At 45.4% G+C, this 25,523-nt stretch overlaps 3 protein-coding genes across 4 annotated transcripts in view; 2 read left to right on the top strand and 1 right to left on the bottom strand.

The window, feature by feature from the left end:
- Nucleotides 1-8,809, bottom strand: part of FAM228B (family with sequence similarity 228 member B) — a 52,485-nt gene extending 43,676 nt beyond the window's left edge. The window contains exon 1 of the mRNA XM_059132500.1: nt 8,756-8,809. The gene's annotated coding sequence lies outside the window, so the exon portion shown is untranslated. The remainder of the gene's footprint in view (nt 1-8,755) is intronic.
- On the top strand, nt 1,852-8,434 carry TP53I3 (tumor protein p53 inducible protein 3). 2 transcript variants are annotated; one of them, XM_059132505.1, is made up of 6 exons: nt 1,852-2,098; nt 2,393-2,545; nt 4,135-4,402; nt 6,016-6,228; nt 7,117-7,313; nt 8,096-8,434. In XM_059132505.1, exons 2-6 carry the CDS (start codon nt 2,408-2,410, stop codon nt 8,276-8,278), a joined length of 999 nt encoding a protein of 332 aa, XP_058988488.1. In that variant the 5' UTR covers nt 1,852-2,098; nt 2,393-2,407; the 3' UTR covers nt 8,279-8,434. The 2 variants fall into 2 exon arrangements, with proteins under 2 accessions (XP_058988488.1, XP_058988489.1); XM_059132506.1 differs by lacking the exon at nt 1,852-2,098 and adding an exon at nt 3,377-3,490 and having other exon boundaries at nt 2,407-2,545.
- A 193-nt stretch (nt 8,810-9,002) lies between the features above and the next one.
- On the top strand, nt 9,003-22,750 carry SF3B6 (splicing factor 3b subunit 6). The gene is made up of 4 exons (XM_059132510.1): nt 9,003-9,183; nt 12,509-12,627; nt 22,182-22,320; nt 22,486-22,750. The coding sequence occupies exons 1-4, from the start codon at nt 9,154-9,156 to the stop codon at nt 22,573-22,575; spliced, it is 378 nt and encodes a 125-aa protein (XP_058988493.1). The 5' UTR covers nt 9,003-9,153; the 3' UTR covers nt 22,576-22,750.
- Nucleotides 22,751-25,523: the final 2,773 nt, after the last annotated feature.

Raw genomic sequence — 25,523 nt, forward strand, 5'->3', positions numbered from 1 at the left:
CCTTTGTTTCCCACATCAGCGTGCAGTCCAGAGCTGACAGCCAAGAAAGAATTGTTGAGACACCTTTTGTGCAAAATGGTGGTTTTATTAAAGCAGGGGGACAGGCCCATGGGCAGAAAGAGCTGCTGTTCCTGGGGTTGTGAGGGGTGGCTGATTATATACTTGGGAGTCAGGGGAGGGAAGGAAAAAAGAGGTTTTCAAAAGAACTTTCATATTCAAGAGGACCTACAAGCCCCTGGAGGCCTTGCCATGGTCAAGTTAAGGTTGTTTTACCCTCTGGCAAGGTAATGACATTAAGATAATTGGAAGTTGGGGCACCTGAGTGGCTCAGTTCATTATGTGGCTGACTTCAGCTGGGGACGTGGTCCTAGGGTCCTGGGATCGAGTTCCACATCTGGCTCCAGGCTCAGTGGAGAGCCTGCTTCTTCCTCCCCCTCTGCCTGCTGCTCTCCCTGCTTGTACTCTCCCTCTCTGTTAAATAAATAAAATCTTTAAATTAAAAAAAAAAAAAGAAAGAAAAAAGATAGTTGGAAGTTTCCCGGAGGAATGTCACACAGATCCCACCCAGGAATGGTGGTTTCAGGGTGTCAGCTTGTGCTTTGTCCTCGGCCAGCTCCCTCAGCACCAGGACATGTGAATTTGATTCCTGGCTTGGCACTCACTAGCTATGTGCCCCTTGAAATCAAATTAATCTTTCTACATCTCAGTTGCTTTTCAGCTGAGCTTTATGAAGACCAAATGAGAATACATGTAAAGACGTAGTAAATTATAAGACACTTTAAAAAAAAAAGTTACTTATTTTATACAAGCACACATTTGTGTGGACCCATTGCTTCTTAACTGGGGACAATTTTGCGCCCCCCCACCCCATGCCTGGAGGCACTTTTTCTTCCAGACTGGATGGGGCGCTAGTGCTATTAGTGGGTGGAGAGCAGGAATGCTGTTAAACACTGCACAATGCACACGACAGGCTTTCAGAATTAAGAATTATCTAGTCCCAAGTGTCAATAGTGGGGCGCCTGGGTGGCTCAGTGGGTTAAGCATGTGCCTTCGGCTCAGGTCAAGTTCTCAGGGTCCTGGGATCGAGCTCCACATCCGGCTCCCTGCTCAGCGGGGAGTCCGCATCTCCCTGTCGCTGCCCCTACCGCTGCACATGCTCTCTCTCAAGTAAATAAATAAAACTCTTAAAATTATTTATTTATTTATTTATTTATTTAATTTATTTGACAGAGAGAAATCTCAAGTAGGCAGAGAGGCAGGCAGAGAGAGAGAGAGGAGGAAGCAGGCTCTCTGCTGAGCAGAGAAGCCCGATGCGGGACTCGATCCCGGGACCCCGAGATCATGACCTGAGCCGAAGGCAGCGGCTTAACCCACTGAGCCACCCAGGTACCCCTTAAAAATTTTTTTTAATGTTTTTTAATCCCAAAGTGTCAACAGTGCCAAACCTGAGAAACCCCGCTGTAGCCTATTCATACAGCCTTAACGTAAAGTCAGACTGCCTCACTGGGCAGCAGCTCCCTCATCCCCGGGAGGAAGAGCCGGAGAGGTCAGGATTCCTGGCAGCGCTCACCTTCCCCCTTTCTCCTAGTCCTCCTCTCTTTCCTCGCAGCAGCACCCTGCTTGCCGACCCATACTTAGGATACCAGCCTTACGACACCAGGAGCTAAAGGCCTGGCCTGGCTGGAAAAACCGATCGCCGGCCCAGAGTCCGAGTCCAGTTCCCGAGAGAGAGGAAGTCCTTTCTTCTTGCAGCAGGGGCTGGACCATCTGCCAACGGGAAGAAAGATGCGTTTCCCCAGGCTTTAAAAAAAGGAAGGAAAGAAAGAAAAGAAAGAAAAGAAAAGAAAAGAAAAAAGAAAGAACGAACGAAAGAACGAACAGAACTTGATTCGCTGCCACTAACTTTGCATCTTCAAAGGGGAAGGAGCCGAAGGAAGAGGAGGGTAGGCTCGGGTCAGTCCCACCCCCGGTACTGCCCACAGTGCTTCGCGCTCGCCGCCGAGGCCGTGCTGGGCCCCGAAGTTCCTTCGCGGGGACCCGCCGGCGGGGAGCGCAGGACCGCGCCGAGCCGCGGGGAGCAGCGCAGAGCCGGGCTCCAGTAAGTCTCCAGAAACTCACACCCGGACCCGTGGGGCGGGGGGCGGGGGTGGGAGGAGTGTTCCCGCCCAAAGGCAGCGCAGTTTGCCTCACGCTCTGGGACGGTGTCCCCACTTCCCCCAGTCCTAACTTGAGTCCTCTGCGAGGGATCTGTCTGGAGGCTGCGGGGACCTTGCGGGAAGGAGGGTGGGGAGCGGCGAGGGTCAGACCTCGTGGAGACCCAAGGGGAAGCCGCTGGCCGGCAGGGGGCGCTGCGCTCCGCAAAGGGCCTCGGACTCCGTTCCTTGCTTCTAAGGTGTCCTCAGAGAACATGCTAGCTGTGCACTTCGACAAGCCCGGAGGACCAGAAAACCTTTACCTGAAGGAGGTGGCCAAGCCCAGCCCAGCAGAGGGTGAAGTCCTCCTGAAGGTGGCGGCCAGTGCCCTAAACCGGGCCGACTTACTCCAGGTGCCCAGGGGTCAGGCAGTGGCTGGGGCAGGGTGGGATTCCAGGGTCTTCCATAAACATTTACCAGACAGATGAAGGAATGACCTAGGGCATTGCCTGTAACATTCATCAGGATGTGTCTGCAGAATGTGTGCTGGGGGTTCTAGGCAGTATACAGGCATGTTTACAAAGCAGCATCTACGCTGTGTTAATCCATCATCTGCTCAGGCTAACAGATAAGGAGATGGGAACTGCTCTTTGTTGAGGGGACTGTGTGTTAGGCCTTGCTCTGTCTCCATTTCACTCCTCTAGCAACCCTGCTTACCGTCCGCATTATACAGATCAACAGAGTCAGAGGTTTTTTTTTTTTTTTAAGATTTTTTTTTTTTTTTTTTTTTTTGACAGAGAGAAATCACAAGTAGATGGAGAGGCAGGCAGAGAGAGAGGGGGAAGCAGGATCCCTGCTGAGCAGAGAACCCGATGTGGGACTCGATCCCAGGACCCTGAGATCATGACCTGAGCCGAAGGCAGCGGCTTAACCCACTGAGCCACCCAGGCGCCCCCAGAGTCAGAGGTTAAGCAGTGTACCCAAGGCCACGACAGCAGTAATCTGGGCAGCTGTAATTCAAATCTAGGGCTTTGTGGATCCAAAGTCTGCACTCTTTCTGCTTGTCGGATCCAGGAGCTGTAGGGTCCCGGGAGCTGGCCACGGACTATACTCTAGGAATCTTTTTTCCTGCTGTTTGAAACGCTAAACTGAGCCAGCTGCATTGATTGGGGTAACAGAAGCGTGCCAGAATCACCTGGGGGCACTTTTCTTTCTTAAAGATTTTATTTTTGTTTATTTATTAGAGAGAGCGCTCGCACAAGCAAGGGGAGCAGCAGAGGGAAGGCAGAAGTCCAACCGACTGAGCCACCCAGACACCCCTGGGGCACTTTTCAAAAATAAACATGACCACAACGCAGGCATGTATACCTTGACAAAGCTCCTCAAATGGTTCTAGTACACACTCTTAGTTCAGCCCCTCTGCTCTGAGGCCTCCAGTTGGAGGCTTCTGAGGATTGCAATGCGGGAGGACAGAGCTGGCACTTACGAGAACAATCATTTAGGAGTCCATGGTTTTTGCTGGTGGGCACCATCATGGAACCCAGATCTGGCTCCGGTCCTGGGCTACACTTGACTTCCCTGTGTCAATGGCTCAGCCCTTGATCTGTGGGAAATGGGGTTAAATGGAGTTAATGGGGCTTCCGGGGGAAAAAAATTTTTAAAAAAAGGGGGGGTATTCCATGGTTTTGTTCCTAAGTCTTGCTACTAATTTACTAATTTACTTTCAGACTTTGGACAAGGCATTTCCCTTTACAGGTCTGTTTCTCCATTTGTAAAACAAGGCGTTCGGATAAATAGCTAAGGACCCTACCAGTTCTGACATCCAGTGATTATATGACCTACAGTATCTTGCTTGAATTAACTTTTCTTGTCTATTTTCCTGACTTACAAACCTTTATCCTGATCTTTTTGAGAAAAAGAGGGGCTTTTGGAAGAGGCCCAGGGATAGTAATGCACGCATTCCTGACCATGCTGCTCACTTAGCTCACTCCTCTTTCTGCAGAGACAAGGCCAGTATGCCCCACCCCCAGGAGCCAGCAGCATTTTGGGACTGGAGGCATCTGGACACATAGCAGAGCTGGGGCCTGCCTGCCAGGGGCACTGGAAAATTGGGGACCCAGCCATGGTTCTGCTGCCTGGTGGGGGACAGGCTCAGTATGTCACTGCCCCTGAAGAGTTCCTGATGCCCATCCCAGCAGGAATGACCCTGTCCCAGGCTGCAGCCATTCCAGAGGCCTGGCTTACTGCCTTCCAGCTGTTACATCTCGTGGGTGAGGAGGCCCCCCCATGCTCACCCTATACAGTGTGGTTCCGTTACTTGATGACTCAGCCACCAGAAAACCCAGCAGTCTTCTGGGGTGGCTTTGACCTGGCCACTATGCCACACCCAACAGCGCACCCTGATGTACTATCAGTAGTATGAGGTCCTCATACCATGTTACCAATGACCTGATGTTGAGGCTGAAAACCAAGGTTAGCAGATGGAAAGCCTAGAAAGCACTGGATAGAAGGCCTGTGCCCATCTTCACACTGTAGGCCCACCAGTAGTCTCAGCAGCTCAAAGTCTCGCTGAGCTTCTCTCTGTGAGCCCTAGTGGGGTAGAAGGGGCCAGTCAGTCTTTTATTCCTCCTCAGTCCCACTGAAGTCAGTCAAGAGATGATGGGGCCAGCCTAAGATTTGGTCCCTGTTGTCAGGGAATAGAGTAAATTGGGAAGACAAGGCATGTACAGAAATTAGACAACCACAGAGTTCAGAAGATGGCCTTGTCTCAAGATGGGAGTGGGAGGGAGAGAGGCACCTGGGTGGCTCATTCAGTTAAGCATCTGCCTTCAGCTCGGTTTATGATCCCAGGGTCCTGGGATCAAGGCCTGCATCAGGCTCCCTGCTCAGCGGGGAGTCTGCTTGTCCCTTTCCCTCTGCTCCTCCCTCCAGGGCCTGCTCCCTCTCTGTCAAATGAAAAAATGAAATCTTAAAAAAAAACAAAACTCAAGATGGGAATAGTTAGTGTGGGCACAGGTGATAAGAGAGGGCTTTCTGGAAGAGAAGGACTTTAAGGGTGGGTAAAGTTGAGATGTGATAGAAGGCAAGCCTTGGTGGCTTAAGGCAGTGACCCGGTAAAATCAGCTACTCCACTCAGAGTGAAGGATGATTATCATCTGTGAAAGACGACACTAGGACTGGGTTTCAGTGGCCTTGAATGGCACATTGCCAGAACCTGATGCAAGAGCCACCTGAGAACCACTTTATATTTTGAGAAGAAAGTGACATAATGAAAGCTTCATTTAAGTAAGAGGATCCTGATGGTTGTGTATGGTGACAGGATCGTTGAGACCAGTTGGAGACCAGTTTCAGACTGAAGGGGAACGGGCTTCAGGTGGTGACAGTGGGAATGGTACACATTTTTTTTTAAAGATTTTATTTATTCATTTGACAGACAGAGATCACAAGTAGGCAGAGAGGCAGGCAGAGAGAGAGGAAGGGAAGCAGGCTCCCTGCTGAGCAGAGAGCCCAGCTCGGGGCTCCATCCCAGGACCCTGAGATCATGACCTGAGCCGAAGGCAGAGGCTTTAACCCACTGAGCCACAGAGGTGCCCCAATGGTACATATTCTTATCTATTAAGGTACATGTCAGAGATGCGCATCTCGGGATCATTTCTTAAGTAAAACAGATTATGGATGTGACTGCTAACAACTTTATTTCAAAAGGTTTTCTTCCACTTTGATAAGAGTCAGTAAAACAAAAAAGAGCTGTCATCGTGTTCTCTTAAGAGACCAAGAAACTGGGCATTTGGTGGGCCAGGGCCAGGGGCATGTGGTAGAATATGCCTGCGTGGGGCACGTGTAGCACTTGTAAAGAGAATGGTTCCTGTACTTTGTGCCGCAGGAAACGTTCAGGCTGGAGAGACTGTGCTAATCCATGCAGGATCAAGTGGTGTGGGCACGGCTGCCATCCAACTCGCCCGCATGGCTGGAGCTATTCCTCTAGTCACAGCTGGCTCCCAGCACAAGCTTCAGATAGCAGAAAAGCTTGGAGCAGCAGCCGGATTCAATTACAAAGAAGAGGATTTTTCTGAAGCAACACTGAAATTCACCAAAGGTAAGCAGTAGCTCCTGTAGCCCAACAGGAATTTCAGAGATGGTTCAGTCAAGTCCTCACCAGCCTGAAGTTTGCCAGTGCTCTGCTAAATACACAGCAGCTACCCAGCCAAATTCTAGCATTCAGGTGTTTGGCCTCTGGAGACAGGCAGGCAGTGTTAGGACTAAAATGTTTCTGTGTGCATTCTTGTAAGGGATAGCATTCTGTGTGCATTCTCGTAAGGGATAGCATTCATAGCTTTCTAGAAACCGGATGAGTCCGAGAGAGTTGGACTAGAATTAGCCAGGAGCCATTCTTCAGAGTCACTCTGCAATGAGTTAACAGGAGCTTGGTGTGGTCAGAGTAGGGTTAGGATGATAGCTCTCTAAAGAGGTGAGCCTCTGTATTCCCAAGCCAAATGTGTCTGTTTTTGGCTTATCCCTTTCCATTTTTCGCATGAGTTAAAAAGGAAACGTGAAACGGATACTTGTAAAACTACGATTCAGATAACCCAGTGCAGACATTTCATAATTTAGATGCAAACCTGCCTGTCCTGTAGACTGGGCAGACCTCCCCTGTTCTGTTCTCATTCGTGCCTGGGTGACTGTGAGTTTTGTACTTAAGGGGGATCAAGAGAGATAAGCCAGGTCATGGTGTTGCCCCATTTCCCTCTTGCTGTGGCTAGGAATCATAAAACATGAATTACAGCACACATGTATGATAAAGTTCAGTTACCTAAACTCCATCTACAACAGTGTTTCTATGAGTAGTGTTTCTAGTTCCAAGCTACAGATTTACCAATCCCACCTGTGTATATACCCATATATTCACAAATATACTATGGAATCTTACTTTGCACAAAGCCTTCTGTGTCTGAGGAGCATTACAAATCTGTGTTTCCTGTGAAAGGTGCTGGAGTCAACCTTATTCTAGACTGCATAGGTGGATCCTACTGGGAGAAAAACGTCAACTGCCTGGCTCTAGATGGTCGCTGGATTCTCTACGGTCTGATGGGAGGAACTGACGTCAGTGGACCTCTATTTTCAAAGCTACTTTTTAAACGAGGAAGTCTGATCACCACTCTGCTGAGGTCTAGGGACAAAAAGGTGAATGATGAGTGAGAAGATAACGTGATGTAATTATTACCCACAAAAGTGTGGTGCGTTTATGTAGCTCCAAGAAAGGAAGATCTGATACATCTTCTGTGAGAGCACCTATGTAGAAACCTGCCCCCTCCCATGGATAAATAAGTAACCATTTTCACAGAACTAATTAAAAGTAGTCAACAGAAAGTCTCAACATCTTGGAACGTAGGGAACATTTCACCTGTTATTTAAAATTTTCTAACAGAATGAACAAAGCGTTGACAGTATTAGGAAATACATTTCTAATAGTGCCAAGATGTTGTCTTCAAAGGAAAACTCTTCTCGGTGTGATAAGAAAGGTGAATAAGGTTAGTTAAAGTTCTGCCTTCAATAGATTATGTTATTGAAATCTTCTCTATGTGGGACTCCAGCAGGTGCCAGACTGGGGAATGTTTTCCCACTGAGTATTTCACACCTGTGGGATAGTAGAGCTTAAACATCCCTTTTGAACTGAGCCAACAGAAATCCTGTCTGTGGCCACCACCTGCTTTAAACCTTTAAGAGCAGTCGTGTTGTCAGTGCCACTAATATCTTAGTACAGGATTTAGGCTTTTTCCCTGGTACAGAAGAGATTATACATTTGGGGGCATGCACATACATGCTGGCAGTGAAGGGGGTGGGTATGCTCTGTGCATCTTCAGGTGTGTACACATTTCAGAGAGAGCACAGAGACTACTAAGAGAATGGGGAGCGGCAAGGTAAAGTCTTTGTCTAGGCTGATGTCTTCTTTTCCTTATCTTAAGTACAAGCAAAGGCTGGTGGAGGCTTTCACAGAACAAGTCCTACCCCACTTCTCCACGGAGAGTCCCCAACGTCTACTGCCCGTGCTGGACAGAGTCTACCCCGTGACTGCCATCCAAGAGGCCCATGCATACATGGAGAGTAACAAGAACGTGGGCAAAATCGTCCTGGAACTGCCGCAGTGAAGGACAAGTTTCCCAGGACAAACTGGAGAAAGTCCATAGGACGCAGGAAAGAGATCGGGTGCCACTCCAAGCCGCCCTGTAACCTCCTGGCCCTCCCCTGGTCTCGCCTACGGATTCGTGTAAAAACAATCGAATGAAATAAAGAGTAGATTTGAAGGGTTGCCCTCTCACTGCGGCGGCCCCAGACCGCGGCCTGGGCCGCCGCGGCGCGGGTGGGGTGGGAGGCGCGACCGCAGTTGTCGCAGGGATTACAGCAAAGGCCGGGGCAGTGGGTGCGCAACTCTGGCTGGTCCGGGGCCGGGGCTCCCGGATACCGAACGAACAGCGTCAGCCACCATACAACGTGCCACAACCCCCGAAAGCCTCTCTGCGCGGCGCCAGCAGCCCGGGCCCACCCACCAGCCCTACATGCCCGCCCCGCGCGCCTCATCGAGGCGGGTCCCACGTCAGGACCCACCCTATCCCCCCGCAACTCACCTGGGAGCGGCCCCACCTCGTCCGGCTCTCCTAGGCCCCGCCCCTCTGGCCGGATCCTCCGCTCAGGACCGCCTCGATAGGAACACCGCCCCTTCTTTAACCCAGGCCCCGCCCTTTCCGGTGCGGCTCGTAAAAGGGTCTCCAACGCTCGCCTTTCATCTTACCGTCGTCTCTTTTCGTTTCAGGTTCCTTCGGCCCCGGAGTCTTTTCGAAAGGGGACATTACGTCAGCACGTCTGGACGTAAGAGGGCGATCATCCGGCGTGTAGTAAAGCTTCCGGCGGAGGTTGGATGTTGATGTCCTGAGTTGGAGGCCGTGTGGCGGTCCAGTAGAGCGAGCTCCGGAGGTGTCCGGAGGAATTCCAGTGTTTGTTGCAGTAACTTTATCAGCCCGCCAAGATGGCGATGCAAGCGGCCAAGAGGGCGAATGTGAGTTTCCGGGCATTCAGCAGAATAATGGGGCGGGGTAGGGGGGGGGACCTCGCTCCTGGACTTTCTTAACGGCGTGAAACTGTGTATTTTGCCCCTACTCGGTTCCCCAGGCCAGAGTAGCCCCGAACTTACTGTCCTAATACTGGCAGTTCCATCCTGGCCCTGTCCTTGCGGATATGCTCCTTGAGCCACAGTTCCGGCTCCAACCCTTTTGAGAGTTCCCTCGGTTTCTTACTCTGGTGTCAGTCCTACAGCATTTGTTGCTTGATCACCACCTACGACCTACGACCCCAAGTCAGTAGCACAACCTAGTCTGCAATAAGTAATCTAATATCTCACAGGCAACCAAAGCCTGGGATTCTCCTAAAGTCACGGAGTGTTTTGGATTTTTCATTAATGTCTTAATATGTTTGAGCACCTACTGTGTGCCGGAATTGAGAGATCGGGAAGAATTCAGAAGTTAAATTTACCGAACATGTACTGTGTGCCTGACACTAATCCAGGTATTGGGGATACAACAGTGAATAAACGAAAAGCCCTTCTGTTCACATTCTTTTGTTAGAGAATGGGGTATTATAGAAACCTAAGAAAAACTGTCTCAGGGAAAAGAGGGTAGGTCAGCTGTAAGGCTGAGAGGTATAGGATAATGAAGACAGAAAATTGGACTTGGTGAGATGCAGAATTTTGGTGACCCTGCTGATGATCGTTTCAGTGGATGAAAATTTGGTTGCAGAGGGATAAAAAGAGGTTGGAAGTTAAGAAAATAGAGACAGCTCTTCAAGTTTTCATGTGAATAGGGAGTACAGAGGTTGAATAATAGTTGACTTTATATAAGGTGTATTTGTGTGTCACTGAGAATGATCCAGTAGAGTGGGAGAAATTGATGATGTGGGAGAAAGATGAGGTAAGTTCAGGAGTGAAGGTTTTGGAGTAGAGGATGACAGGAAGAGGGGGTGGATATGGATCAATTTAGATCGGTGGGTTTAGTGACATGAATATAAGGTACTTACCATTTGGTGATAATATATTTTCTTCAGTAAGCAAGAGGCAAGATCAGTTCCTGGGATAGGCAAGGAAGAGGTTACAATGGAACTCAGACGTTAGAGGGAGTGGCGGCGGTAAGGTTTGAGGAAGGAAAGTGTGATACAGTATCGTATAGAGTGAGAAAGCAGATTTATGGGAGAAGTGTATTATAATTGGAAGTGTCGATTGTCTGTTTGAACTCAGTCCGAAATCTTAAATCTAAAACTTTATTGTACTTATTTGTTGACCATTTGTCACCACTACTAGTTTGAGGACAGGGAATAAGTATCCTCTTTTTCCTCTTATACAACACTTAGCGTAATACCTTAAAAAGCTGCCAGTTGAATAGTTTTTGAGCAAATAGTTTTTGAGCAGAAGTACATTGGGTTGTATGTAATTGAATATGTTAATAAAAACACAGGAGTGAACTCAGGATGGGAGATATATATTTGAGAGTCATCAACTTAATGTGGAAACCATCTGTGTGGTTAAGAGATCAAAGAGTGTAGAATTAAGGAGAGTTATACAAAGAGTCAAAAAGGAGTCTAAAAGTAAAACTCTGTAGAAGAGCATATTTTAATGGCAAATAAGAGTGAGAAGAACTAGCCAGAGTGGTAGGAAGTAAAAGTGCCAAAAATAGTCAACACTGTCAGAAGCCTCAGAAGTTAAGTGTGACGACAATTGAACACTGAAGTTAAAAGGTCTTAATGCGGGGCGCCTGGGTGGCTCAGTGGGTTAAAGCCCCTGCCTTCAGCTCAGGTCATGATCTCAGGGTCCTGGGATCAATCCCCATGACGGGCTCTCTGCTCCGTGAGAATCCTGCTTCCCCCCCTCCCCCTGCCCCATTTGCTTTCCTGCCTACTGGTGTTCTCTCTCTCTCTCAAATAAATAAAATCTTTATAAAAAAGAAAAAAATAAAGTTACTACCAGGGTGCCTGGGCGGTGCAGTCTGTTAAGCACCCAACTGTTGGTTTTGGCTGAGGTCTTGATCTCAAGGTTGTGGGATCTGGCCCCATGGTGGGCTCCACGCTCAGCACGGAGTCTGCTTGAGATTCTCTCCCTATACCCCTTTCTACCCCTTTTTAAAGGTCTTAGCATAAAAATATTTTCATCAGTGCTGGGGTAGAAGCTGGGTTGTGGTAGGTTGATGAGTGTCAGTGAAGTAAAGATTATGAAGTAAGTGAGTATAGATCTTTCCAGATGCTTGACTGAAAGAAAAGAAAAAAGCAAAATAGGGTAGTAAGTAGGGAGCTGGTAAGTTCAGGGAAGGCAGAAACCTTGCTTTTTCCCTTGCCTGATACGTGCAAAAGAAGGTGCTCAGTAAATATTTGTTGAGCAAAGGAAGAGGAATACAAATGACTTTTTTTTTTTTTTTTTTGCATGACAATTGTCAGGACATAAGCAGTGCTCACCTAGGGAATAGAAGCCAAGGATGAAGGAAAAATTGTAAATTCAAGAGAGGGAAGATATTATTGATGCAACATAAAAAGACCAGATAAGAGTCATCAATGGGAGTTTCATTGTCTTGGAAGCAAGAACAGTTACCTTCGTTCTTTCCCATATACGTCTGAGGCATTGAGGACTTTTTTTTTTTTTTAAAGATTTTATTTATTTATTTAACAGACAGGGATCACAAGTAGGCAGAGAGGCAGGCAGAGAGAGAGAGAGGGAGAAGCAGGTTCCCTGCCGAGTAGAGAGCCCGATGCGGGGCTCTATCCCAGAACCCTGAGATCAAGACCTGAGCCGAAGGCAGAGGCTTAACCCACTGAGCCACCCAGGCGCCCCGGCATTGAGGACTTTTAAATGAGGTTGAAAATCCTTGTTTAACTGCAGTGACTGGATGCCTGGGTTTTATAGTAGCCCTTACTAGTTCCTACTAATACTCCTCCCTAAAACTAGTGCCCATTGCTTTTCTGAAAAGAATGCCATTTTCAGGAATATCAGATTATAATCTTTTAAAAATAATTCTTATTCTTGACTATTATGTGGGGTTTTTGTTTGCTTTTAGTGTGAGAATTTATTTTTACTTATTTATTTATTTTTAAGATTTTATTCATTTAGTTGACAGAGAGAGAGAGGGAGCACAAGCAGGGAGAATGTGAGAGGGAGAAGCAGGCTTCCCACTGAGCAGGGAGCCTGATGCGGGTCTTGATCCCAAGACCCCAGGATCATGACCTGAGCCCAAGGCAGATGCCCAGTGACTGAGCCACCCAGGTGCCCCTACTGTGAGAATAGATCTTTTTTAGGTAGTAGCACTTCTGCCCCTGATTATAATAATAGTACATATTTCTCATTTTAGATTCGACTTCCACCTGAAGTAAATCGGATTTTATATATAAGAAATTTGCCATACAAAATCACAGCTGAAGAAATGTATGATATATTTGGGAAATATGGACCTATTCGTCAAATCCGAGTGTGAGTCTTACTGAGATTTTTGAAATGTTTCACAAAAATGATTGTATCATCTCAGAATCAGAGCTGGCAGCAAGGCCTAACCAAGAGCCTAGAGACTAAATGGATTGAAATCTGGGAGATGAGATTTTTTTTTTTTGTATGGAAAAAAATGACACCTTCCTGATCTAGCTCAGTGAGCGCCAAGAATAGTAGTTGTGAAATTAGAGAAGGCATGAAGTATAATGAATGGTTTGAGGGGAACGGGTGGGAAAAGAAATAACCTTTATTGCCTAACTATCATTTGTAAAATCAGTATGGTGCTGTGTTTTTTATGTGCATTAACTCTAATTTTCTCTCCTGTTTCCTTTACTGACTCCAGAATTTCTGAATATACTGAGTAAGGAGCTCTACAAGTAACTGAGAAAAATTATTTTTTCCCAACCACAGCTTTCTATTGAAGATTGATTGGTTGGTTGGTTGGTTTTTAAAGATTTTATTTGACAGAGAGAGAGACAGCGAGAGAGGAAACACAAGCAGGGGGAGGGAGAGAGGGAGAAGCAGGCTTCCCGCTGAGCAGAGAGCCTAATGCAGGACTCTGTCCCAGGACCCTGGGATCATGACCTGAGCCAAAGGCAGACATCTAATGGCTGAGCCACCCAGGCACCCCAAGATTGATTTATTAGTATTACTTTTTTCTATTGAAGATTTAAAAGTATATGGGGGGCACCTGGGTGGCTCCGTGGGTTAAGCCTCTGCCTTCGGTTCAGGTCATGATCCCAGGGTCCTGGGATCTAGCCCCACACTGGTCTCTCTGCTCAGGGGGGAGCCTGCTTCCCCTTCTCTCTCTGCCTGCCTCTCTGCCTACTTGTGATCTCTCTCTCTGTCAAATAGATAAATAAAATCTTTTTTAAAAATATAATAAAATAAATAAAAGTATATGGGAGAATAATTGCAACACAAGTTCAGGTTTTAATTAAATATAAAAATTGGTGTTTATATTTTCAGATGATATTTATTGAACATCTACAAAATATCATTTGTTGTAATAGGTGCTTTTATTTATATCACCAACACTACAACCTTGTGTGGAGGTGATAAATTGTCTGGATTTTATTTTAAGACATATTTATTTGAGAGAGAGCATTAGTGAGCATGGGAACAAGGGGAAGGACAGATGGGGGGGGGGGGCGGAGAGAATCCCTGAACAGACTCCCTGCTGAGCATGGATTGGGCTCAGTCCTAAGACCTTGAGATCCTGACCTGAGCTGAAAGCAAGGGTCAGACACTTAAACCAGCTGAGCTGCCCAGGTGCCCCAAGAGTTGTCTGCTTTATAGCTTCACACAACTATTTAGTGATAAAATTTTCTAATTTTTTTTTTTAAGATTTTATTTATTTGACAGAGAGATCACAAGTAGGCAGAGGCAGACAGAGAGAGGAGGGAAAGCAGGCTTCCTACTGAGCAGAGAGCCCGATGCAGGGCTCGATCCCAGGACCCTGAGATCATGACCTGAGCGAAGGCAGAGGCTTCACCCACTGAGCCACCCAGGCGCCCCCAAATTTTCTAATTTTAAATTGAGTACACTACATAGATCCATAGCTGGTAATACTCTAATTAGTATAAATGGGCCACTTACCTAAGAGTTTATCTGAAAGGATTTCTTCTTCTTCTTCTTCTTTTTAAGTTTATTATTACTAGTTTTTAAAATTAATCTATAAACCTAACATGGGGTCTCAGACTCATGATCCTGAGATCAAGAGTCACCAGCCAGGCACCCCTGAATGTCTCTTATATTTTCTTTTTTTTTCTTTTTTAAGATTTACTTATTTAGGGGCACCTGAGTGGCTCAGTGGGTTAAGCCTCTGCCTTTAGCTCAGGTCATGATCCCAGTGGTCCTGGGATTGAGCCCCGCATCGGGCTCTCTGCTCAGCAGGGAGCCTGCTTCACCCCCTCTCTCTGCCTGCCTCTCTGCCTACTTGTGATCTCTCTCTCTGTTAAATAAATAAATAAAATATTTTTTAAATTATTTATTTATTTAGAGGGAGCATGAGCACAGGGAGGAGCAGAGGGAGAGAGAGAATCTTAAGCAGACTCTGCACGGAGTGCAGAGCCCAACACGGTGTTCAGTCTCATGACCCTGAAATCACAACCTGATCCAAAACCAGGAGTTGGACACTTACCCAACTGAGCCACCCAGCTTCCCCTGAATATCTCTTCCTTTTTTTTTAAGGTTTTATTTATTATATGAGAGAGAGAGAGAGAGCACGAGAGAGAGTACTAGCAGGGAGGAGCAGGAGAAGCAGGGTTCTCACTGAGCAAGGAACCCAATGCGGGACTCGATCCCAGGGCCCTGGGATCATGACCTGAGCCAAAGGCAGATGCTTTGCCAACTGAGCCACACAGGTGCCCTTCAATATCTTTCTTAATACATTTTCTTTTGTGAACTGAGAGTTGCTTTTTGGTTTTTAGATCTCTGTAAGATCTTGAGGACACTCCTTTTAAATCATTACTTTCCTTCCAGAAAGTCAGCCAAATGCTAGCAATACATGATCATTGGTACTCATGTGGGGATGGAAATGAGGTGTTACAGACCAGCCATCCTCTTCAGGAAGTCTTAGTCCTTTGTGTATTTGAGAGCTTTGGACCCTTTTCAAAGAACAATACATGAAACATTTTGCATCTGATTTCAGTGGATACATGAATCCTAGGTTAAGAAATCCTGTTCTAAATGTACAGGAATGGTATAGAAAAGGTCCCCTGACTTGGAGATCAGGAGGTAAGATCCTGCTTCAGGCCCTGCAGCCTTAGACAAGTTGTCCAGCTTTTTGGTTTTCTGCTCCCTCACATGTAAGATAATGTAGATAGACTGCCTTTCAGCTTTTTAACATGGAGGCAGCATGTTAAATTTACTGAATTGGTTGTAACACCTGAGTTCAAATACTAGCTGGACATTGGCTAGTTATGCACAACTGGGCAAAATATTTAATCCCGCTGAGCTTCAGTTACTTACGAAACATAATCTTCCTAACCTACTGTCTTAAAGGAATTTTTTTATTATTAGTGACATGTAATGTATTATTTGTTTCAAGAGTACAGGTCTGTGATTCATCAGTCTTACACAATACACATACCCTCCCCAATGTCCATCACCCAGCCACCCCATCCCCCCCTCCACTCTAGCCTAAAGAGTTTTGTTTTTTGGTTTTTTTGTTTTTTTCTTAAGATTTTATTTATTTATTTGACAGACAGCAAGAGAGGGAACACAAGCAGGGGGAGAGGGAAGAGGAGAATCAGGCTTCCCAGGACACTGGGATCATGACCTGAGCCAAAGGCAGACACTTAACGACTGAGCCACCCAGGCTCACCCTAAAAGAATTTTAATGAGGATCAAAGTAGGTCATGTCTGTGAAGGGCTTTGTCTCGGAGTCTTTCCTTCCCGGTGTGCATTAGCCACCCCTCTCTGTTCTCCCGTAGCACCTTCTGTGAACATCTTATAACACATGATTTTGCTTTTGTCTTTGTACTTGACTCTCCTGCCAGCCTGTGAGCTCCTCCAGGACAGGTATCATACATTCTTTTCATTTTGGGTTGATAGCTGTTATGCCTGATACATGTTAAACACCTCATGTATATAAATATAAGTAAATGAGTAATACAGAACATGGTTGTGTTTGACTTCTGAAAGTGTTATAAAATTTACTGATAGTACACAATTAAGAGATGCTTACATCAGTGAAGTTAGTGTTTCGGAAAGCCAAGGTAGATGATCAAGCAGTGGCATCTTTAGAAGGGTGCAGAGTAGCTCAGGGCCTTTGTACTCTGGTCCCTCCACTTGGAATGGTTTTCACGCAGCTCATCTCCCGCCTGCCTTCTCATTTTTCAGGTCTCCACTACAGTGTCACCTTTTTTTTTTTTTTTTTAAGATTTTATTTATTTATTTGACAGAGAGAGATGACAAGCAGGCAGAGAGGCAGGCAGAGAAAGGAGGAAGCAGGCTCCCTGCTGAGCAGAGAGCTCGATGTGGGGCTTGATCCCAGAAATTGAGGGTCATGACCCGAGCCCTGAAGGCAGCGGCTTAACCCACTGAGCCACCCAGGTGCCCCCAGTGTCACCTTTTCAAAGAGGTTTATCCTTGACCGCCCTAGCATTAAGTCATCCTTGTCCTCCCAGTAACCTCTGTCACAGCTGTCTCCCTCCTTTATAATATTTCTCATCTGCCTTTATCTGTCTTTCTCCCACTTGGATAAAGTTCCTTGAAGGGAGGGAGGATGCTTGTCTTTTTCACTGTTCTATTTCCAGTGCCTGTCACACAGAAAGAACACAATATGTATTTGTTGAATAAATTCATAAAAGCAGGAATTTGGGTCTGAATTAGAGATTGAAAAACCGATTTTTGTTGTTGTTGTTCCCTAGCTGTGATCATGCTTCATCATCTATCTGGAACCTAGAACTAAGGTGACCCACCTTCCTAGTTGGCCCAAGGACCAAGGGGTTTTCTGGGACCTGTGTACTAAAACCTGGACAGTCTTGGGCAAACTGGGATGAAGGGGTTGCCCTTCCTGGCATGTAGCAGACACTTGATGCTTTAAACTTTTTAAAGCCCGCTCATACCTTTTACCTCTTGATTACTAAAACGTGTATGGTATAGAGCAGGTGACAGGTCCTGATATGGCTGTTTGACACATGAAGCAGCGGAGGCTCAGAGAGGTTGATGCACATGATGAGGTTTTCTCATTCCTACACTGAGGTTTACCACCAATCGAGAAAATAATGTTGGCTCAGTGCCTGCCACACAGCAGGTACCAACTACATACTTTTTAGAAATTGAAGTTACAATATGGTTAAGATACTAGGTTGATAATCAGGAGCTAGGACACTGAGATGAGAATCTTTAAAATGGGTTTAGTACCCAGCCCTGTTCTAGTTCCTCAGAAGATGTAAGAGGAGGAGATAATTTTTTTCTTAAGCTTCCAGGAGAAAGGGTGTTAGAGAATTGGTGGGAGAGAGTAGATCTCCACTTTTCAGATGCCTCTTAGCACTTGAGTGCATGGTGCTGTGAGAGAAAAATGAAATATAAGACCTTTCTTGGACAGTTAACAAGAACTAAAATATTAAGTTCTTTATGTTTCGTGTTTTTTTAAGATTTTATTTGTTTGACAGAGAGATAGAGCCAGAGAGTACAAGTGGAGGGAATGGCAGAGGAAGAGGGAGAAGCAGGCGCTGCACTGAGCAGGGAGCCCAACACTGGGCTTGATTTCAGGATTCTAGGACCATGACCTAAGCCGAAGGCAGATGCTTAACCATCTGAGCCACCCAGGCACCCCAAATTCTATATGTTTTTATTCCAAAGGAGAAATAGATAGACTTTTTGACACCCCCCCAAATTTTTTAAAAGATTTTATTAACTTCTTTGACAGACAGCAAGAGAAGGAGTACAAGGCAGGGGGAGAGGCTAAGGGAGAAGCAGGCTTCCCACCGAGCAGGGAGCCCGATGCGGGGCTCGATCTCAGGACCCTGGGATCATGACCTGAGCCAAAGGCAAGTGTTTAATGACTGAGCCACCTAGGCACAGGCACCCCTGGTAAAATCTTTGAGGCAGTGTTTTTCTTCCCTTTGGGTAATCCCCAACTTCCATAGCTAATGCATTCTTTTTTTTTTTTTTTTTTAATTATAAAAATTTCTCTTCAAGCTGATGCATTCTTGACAACTAAAAGTCAAAAGTCCTAAGAGTTGGGGTGTCTAGCTGGCTCAGTAGGGAGAGTGCATGATTCTTGATTGTAGGGTTTGAGCGTCATGTTGGGTGTAGAGAATACTTAAATAAACAAACTTTTAAAAATGTCCAAAAGTTGTTAGATTATTCCTTGAAAGTAAGGAATATTATAAAATCCCTTATTGGGCCTATTTAGCCTAACGGCCTGTAAGCATTCAAGGACACTGGCCCCCTCCGACCAACCCAGCACCCTGTACGTCTCCCCTCCCCCTTATAGGAGGTATAAGCACGGATGAGGGCCCAGTGCTGTGGTCCTGTCCTGGATCAAATTTTCACAGGGACCTCCCCTTCCCCTGGCCTCCTTCCTTTGCTTGACCCTATGTGGGGACCGTGGCAGATGGAGAGGCAGCCCCCAGTCTTAAACCTTATTCCACAGTTGGCACTGGGTGGCTAGAACACAGATGGAGGGGTCCGTCTTTATCACACTGGGAGCATAAGCTGAGTGGGACCTGTGCCCACTGCCCCCACTGACAAGCACACGGCCATCTGCTGCTGCAGTTTGTTGCTCTTCACACTTCCCCCCTCCCCGCGAAGGAGGCTGGTGAGGTGGAGAGACGAGGTGGCAAGGAAAACCTACACCAGAAGCAGCTCCGCACCCACAAGCAAGGTCCGCCTTCCACTTCTAGCCACCTTCTCCCCGGGCGGGCAGATGAGCCTGCCCAAAAGCACACTCCCTCCCACCCGGGTCTGCCAAAGCTCAGCCCTTCTCCTGAGCCAGACAGGGCTGTGTAATGCATGAGAGTGCACATGTTATTAAAATTGAGTGTACGAAAAGTTGGGAGCTGACTATACCACATCATCATCATTATTATTTTTAAAGATTTTATTTAGTTGAGGGAGAGTGAGAGAGCACAGCCAGGAGGAGAGGCAGAGGGAGAAGCAGCAGCACACTTCCGCTTAGTGGGGAACCCGACACAGGGCTCGATCCTAGGACTCCGGGATGATGACCTGAGCTGAAGGCAGACGCTTAACCGACTGAGCCACCCAGACACCCCTGTGCCATATTTTAGAAAAGCAGTGAATCTTCTAAGTGGAAGAAACTGCATTAACTCTTTGCGTCCTTTCCTGGCCATAAAGGATAATGGTTGGCTGTTTTCCTACATATCCTCTGTAATTTTGCCATCTTTTTGGTAGGGGCTTCCTCCACCACCCTTTCTACAGACACAAGTAGGTTTTATTTTTATGGATAAACCTAAGTAAAATACTGCTCAGAAACATTTGTTTCCTACATTGATGGTGACTGTGTTGTCTTTAACAATTGAAACTAAAATTAGAGTTAGGGAGGGGCGCCTGGCCCTATTTTATTATTTTTTTTTTCTTAAAGATTTTATTTATTTGACAGAAATCACAAGTAGGCAAAGAGAGGGGAGGCAGGCTCCCTGCTGAGCAGAGAGCCTGTTGTGGGGCTCGATCCCAAGACCCCGAGACCATGACCTGAGCTGAAGGCAGAGGCTTAACCCACTGAGCCACTCAGATGCCCTGAGAACATGACTCTTGATCTTGGGGTTGTGAGATCTAGCCCCACACTGGGTGTAGATATTGCTTAAAAATAAGATTTTAGGGGCACCTGGGTGGCTTATTCGGTTGAGTGTCTGCCTTCTGCTCGGGTCATGATCCCAGAGTCCTGGGATCAAGCCCCAGTTCAGGCTCCTTGCTCAGCAGGAAGCCTCCTTCTCTCTCTCCCTTGGCCAACAGCTCCCCCTGCTAGTGCTCTCTCTGTGTCAGATAAATAAAATATTTTTTAAAAAATAGAATGAAATCTTGAAAGCGCCTGGGTGGCTCAGTGGGTTAAGCCTCTGCCTTCGGCTCAGGTCATGATCTCAGGGTCCTGGGATCAAGCCGGGCAGTGGGCTCTCTGCTCAGCAGGGAGCCTGCTTCCTCCTCTCTCTCTGCCTCCTCTTTGCCTACTTGAGATCTCTGTCAAATAAATAAATAAAATCTTTAAAAATTAGAATGGAGTGAGGGAGAAAATTAAAATTTTTAGAAACAAGGGACTAGTTACCAGGTAATAGAGTAGTAAATAATTTAAGTATTGGTTCTGTTGCATAAATGTGCAGTACGAAAAACCTCATTCTAATCATTGCTGATTAATAACCATCACTCCTACGAAATGCTGTACTTTCCAACTTAAGACTGAGAATTGAGGGCGCCTGGTGCTCAGTCAGTTAAGCATCTCCTTCGGCTCAGGTCATGGTCTCCGGGTCCTGGGATCAGGGCCCAGTAGGGCTTCCTGCTCAGCGGGGAGTCTGCTTCTCCCTCCCTCTGCCTCTGTGCACGCCTTATGCATACATGCTCTTTTTTTCTCTCTCTTCCAAATCAATAAAATCTTTAAAAAAAAAAAAAAAGAATTAGTTCTTAGTGTGAGAAGTAGGAAAGACTAGGACAGTAAACATAAAGACTGGGCCAAAATTTCAAGCTAGGTCTTTGCTGCTAGTGCTTTGGTAGCTATAAGGAGTAGTTTTGACACAGCTAGTTTAACTTGTAGCTGTTTTACTTAAAAAAGAAAACAAAAATTACCTTAATTCAAGAAATAGGCTTATCGAGGGGTGCCTGGGTGGCTCAATGCGTTAAGCCGCTGCCTTCGGCTCAGGTCATGATCTCAGGGTCCTGGGATCAAGTCCTGCATCGGGCTCTCTGCTCAGCAGGGATCCTGCTTCCTCCTCTCTCTCTCTGCCTGCCTCTCTGCCTACTTGTGATCTCGCTCTGTCAAATAAATAAATAAAATCTTAAAAAAAAAAAAAAAAAAAAAGAAATAGGCTTATCCAGCATACCTGTCCATAATCTAACAGTGTTCAGGTTGATCTCAAAATACTTTAACTTAGGGGCACCTGGGTGGCTCAGTGGGTTAAAGCCTCTGCCTTCGGCTCAGGTCATGGTCTCGGGGTCCTGGGATCGAGCCCCACATCGGGCTCTCTGCTCAGCGGGGGCCTGCTTCCCTTCCTCTCATTCTGCCTGCCTCTCTGCCTACATGTGATCTCTGTCTGTCGAACAAATAAATAAAAATCTTTAAAAAAAAAAATCTATGATGATTGTTTAAAAAAAATACTTTAACTTACTGTCTCTAATCTTCAGTGGTTAATGGTTTAAAAGACAGTTCATCAACCATCAGTGCTCAGGTAAATGTATTTTTGTCCACAGTATTTGTTACTTATTTATAAAGAAACTATTCCGTAGCTCAGCAGTCATGTTTCTTTTTTTTTTTTTTTTTTTTTTTTTTTAAGATTTTATTTATTTATCAGAGGGGGGCGGGCAGAGAGCAAGCACAGGCAGACAGAATGGCAGGCAGAGGCAGAGGGAGAAGCAGACTCCCTGCTGAGCAAGGAGCCCGATGTGGGACTCGATCCCAGGACACTGGGATCATGACCTGAGCCGAAGGCAGCTGCTTAACCAACTAAGCCACCCAGGCGTCCCAGTCATGTTTCATAGTTCAGGAACACAGGTCAGTGATAAATTTCCGTGGAACTCAACCCAAAGAAATTTTTTACATTACAAAATCACTTTCCACTCTGAAAGATACCAGCCTTTTTCATCTCCTCAAAATCTCTCATGGAATCATAATTTCTGTAGAAATCTGCATATCCTTCTTTCTTGATTTGGCCACAGAAAACTTCTAGAAAGCTGCAACCCCTAGGGAATGTTCCAGCAATATGAAATCGCAGGTGCTTGGCCAGAAGGCCTCCCATCTGAGGTTTCGGCAAGCCCTGGAAGTCATGGTGGTTATTCTCCTTAACACCCAACCTCAAACCCAGCGTCTTTCCCAACTCCAGTAAGTGTGTGTTTTAATTAAGTCTGATTTCACTCTGCAGGGGGAACACACCTGAAACTAGAGGAACAGCTTATGTGGTCTATGAAGACATCTTCGATGCCAAAAATGCATGTGATCACCTTTCAGGATTCAATGTTTGTAACAGATACCTGGTGGTTTTGTACTATAATGCCAACAGGGTAAGTATCAGGCCACAGTCCTCATTTTGTGGGGAGCCCATGTTAAGAAGTAGTGTACCATGAGGGGAAGAGTATACTGTGAGTTCTTGGTTCGCTAGTGCTACTGGTGAAATTCATTTGATGACAGATCAGTAACTGTTAACCTTGGTGCTTACCACATTTCAGGCATTTCAGAAGATGGACACAAAAAAGAAGGAAGAACAGTTGAAGCTTCTCAAGGAGAAATATGGCATCAACACAGATCCACCAAAATAAACATTTTCTGCATTTTCATTTTAGACTAAAACCCATAAGTGACCACATCACCCTTTTCTTATTTTTAAGTAATGCTGAATGTTGTAATTTCTTATTCGAGATTCAAAAGGACCTGCTTGAAACTTTGATACATGTTAGAATGTTATATGAATAAACTTGTAAACTTTTTGTAAAACATGTCAGTGTTTTCTCTTAAACTTTCCCTTTTTATTTGATACCAGAAAACAAATCAGCAGTTGAACTGTATCAAGAATTGTTTGGTGGTAGGTGGTCACAGAGACCAAGCTTCTTAAGAGCAGGGAGCTTTTTGTATTCTTAATGCCTGTGATATTCAATCCAATGCTTAGCCATCAAGGGAAGTTTTTAGAGTGTTGTCATTTATTGAATGTTAACAACTCAGTGAAGGTAGCTATCTCCATTTTGCAGATAAGGAAACCAAAGCTCATTGTGTTGGTTGAATGAATAAAATGTTTACTTTAAAAGTTGCTATAACATCCACCAGTATTAACCATACCAGTACATTTGAATAATACATGCCTTACAGTTAACAAAACACTTTGTCCATATGAGTATGCCATCCTTAGAAGTCAGTTTTAGAAGTGGCCATTCAGATGACAGCACACTGTTAGAAATTTGAGAGCATGTTTCTTGGGTAGTGGTGTTGGTTGTTACATGTCTAAGATTGTATTGTGCAGTCTTTTCCTTTAGTTAATAAATGTCTGAATATCTTGGACCTTAGGTCATAGTATATCTTTGCCATAAATAGAATATAATGCTTTTCTTATATATAAAATTTAATGCTTATTCTTATAACCATACACTCCCATGGCATGGAAATAGTATGGTTATTACCACATTCATCATAGCTTGGCAGCTTGGAGGAGATAGCTATAATTTTCTTTTTATAGTTTAGACATGGGCCAAATGGAAAAACATGAACCAATTGTTTTGTATATAACTATAACCCAAAGTTAATTTGAAGGTACAAGCACTGAATCATTTAAATGGACAAAAAGCATCTCTTCTACTTTTAAGTGCATTTAGCTTTGCTGTCTGTGCTTACTTTAAGCTAATATGCTCTTTTATACTTCTGGTACTGTCTTCTCAAAGCCTACTATTGAAAATGAAAAGATTATTCCTCTTAATTATGTCAGTGCTTTCTGAAAGTGCTGTAAAAGACTAGAAAGAAACATTTCTAAGAAGGGCAGGGAGATGACAAAGGAGCCATAGCTTTAATTTCCTTCTGAATGCTTTTATGAATTCCTTATTAATTTGTGTAAAATGCATGGTGTACCTTTAGGTGTTTACCAATGTAAAATAATTTGCTAGAAGACTTTTTGTAAGGGGAAAACAGGCTTCGAGTGTGCTTTGTCTAAGTGGCAGACTGGCTTGCCCTAGTGCGGTTTTTTTAACTTAATAACAAGGGGAAATTGCTTCTATTGACAATTATAGCCAGTCCCATCCTTTGGATCAGTACATCTGTTAGCTGAATCTCATGACCTAAGGCTAAGAGTTTTTAAAATTCCAATTGTCTAGGGAGCCTGGGTGGCACAGTCAGCTGAGTGTCCGACTCTTGGCTTCAACTCAGGTCAAGATTTAAGCGTCGTGAGACTGAGCCCCATGCTGGGCTCCATGCTCAATGTGGAGTCTCCTTAAGTTTCTCTCCCTCTGCCCTCCACCCAGTTCTGTCTCTCAAATAAATAAATCTTTAAAAGAATTTTAAAATTAAAAATTCCAATTGTGAGGCAACTGGCTGGCTTAGTAGAGCATGTGACTCTTGATCTTGGGGTCGTAAGTTCAAGCCCCACGTTGAATGTAGAAATTACTTAAAAGCTTTAAAAATTCCTGGGGCGCCTGGGTGGCTCAGTGGGTTAAAGCCTCTGCTTTCGGCTCGGGTCATGGTCCCAGGGTCTTGAGATCAAGCCCTGCATCAGGCTCTCTGCTCAGCGAGGAACCTGCTTCCTCCTCTCTCTCTGCCTGCCTCTCTGCCTACTTGTGATCTCTGTCAAATAAATAAAACCTTTAAAAAAAAAAAAAACTTTAAAAACTCCAGTTTGGCAGTTTTGTGGCCTGTCCCACTTAAAAGAACTGGAATTCTGTAGATAAATATTGAGCACCAACTCTGCACCAAGCCTGTGTGTGCTAAGATGCTGAGGATGGACTTTTCATCAGTCTTCTACACCAGGCATCGAAGGCTATTTCTGAGACTCCTTTTAAGAGTACAAGGGATGATGGTTTTGTGTTCATGCACATGTATGAGTAAAGACGTGTGCCAGAGCTGCTTTACATCCACCTAGGTTAAATTTTGAGTTTCTAAGAAAGATTTTGTATGAATAGACTGGAAATTTGAAAATGACTGTAAGACAAAGATCTCATTACCACTTCCCTGCTTCACATGGCTCTCACAGGACAGTGTCCAAACTTGTTAGCATAATTTTCTGCATCACCTTTGAAGAGCGCCAGGAACGCAGGACCTGCGAGGCCTAGCATATTCTTTCCAGGTGCTAGCCAGTAGTTGTTCATTCACATTGGTGTGTTTTGGTTTTCTTCGCGTATATCTCCCATGACCACCTAGCCTATGAATACTCTACACTGAGATTTTTCTTCAGCTCCACAGTGGACACCCGAAATGGTCTTTGATGCCATTTTTAATTTTATCCTATTGATGTCACAGCAGAAAACAAGAGTACGTCTCTTATACAGGCAAAGTCCTAAGAAATTTTCAGACATCTGTGTCATTGAGAAAAGCTGGGGACTAAGACATGCTGAAGGAAGAAAAAAACCAGAAGGGAATGGGTGCAGCACCCTCTGGCTGGTCTGCTCCCACAACAGAAGTGAGACCAGGAATCAGGTAATTAAAAGCAAAGCACCCCCTTTCTCATTTCTTTTCCTCCATCTTAAAGCACTGCCTCTTAACTCCTCGATCCTCAGCAGAGGAATACAGCCCA

This window comes from Mustela lutreola, chromosome 9 (assembly GCF_030435805.1).
Source record: "Mustela lutreola isolate mMusLut2 chromosome 9, mMusLut2.pri, whole genome shotgun sequence".
NCBI classification, from domain to species: Eukaryota; Metazoa; Chordata; class Mammalia; order Carnivora; family Mustelidae; genus Mustela; species Mustela lutreola.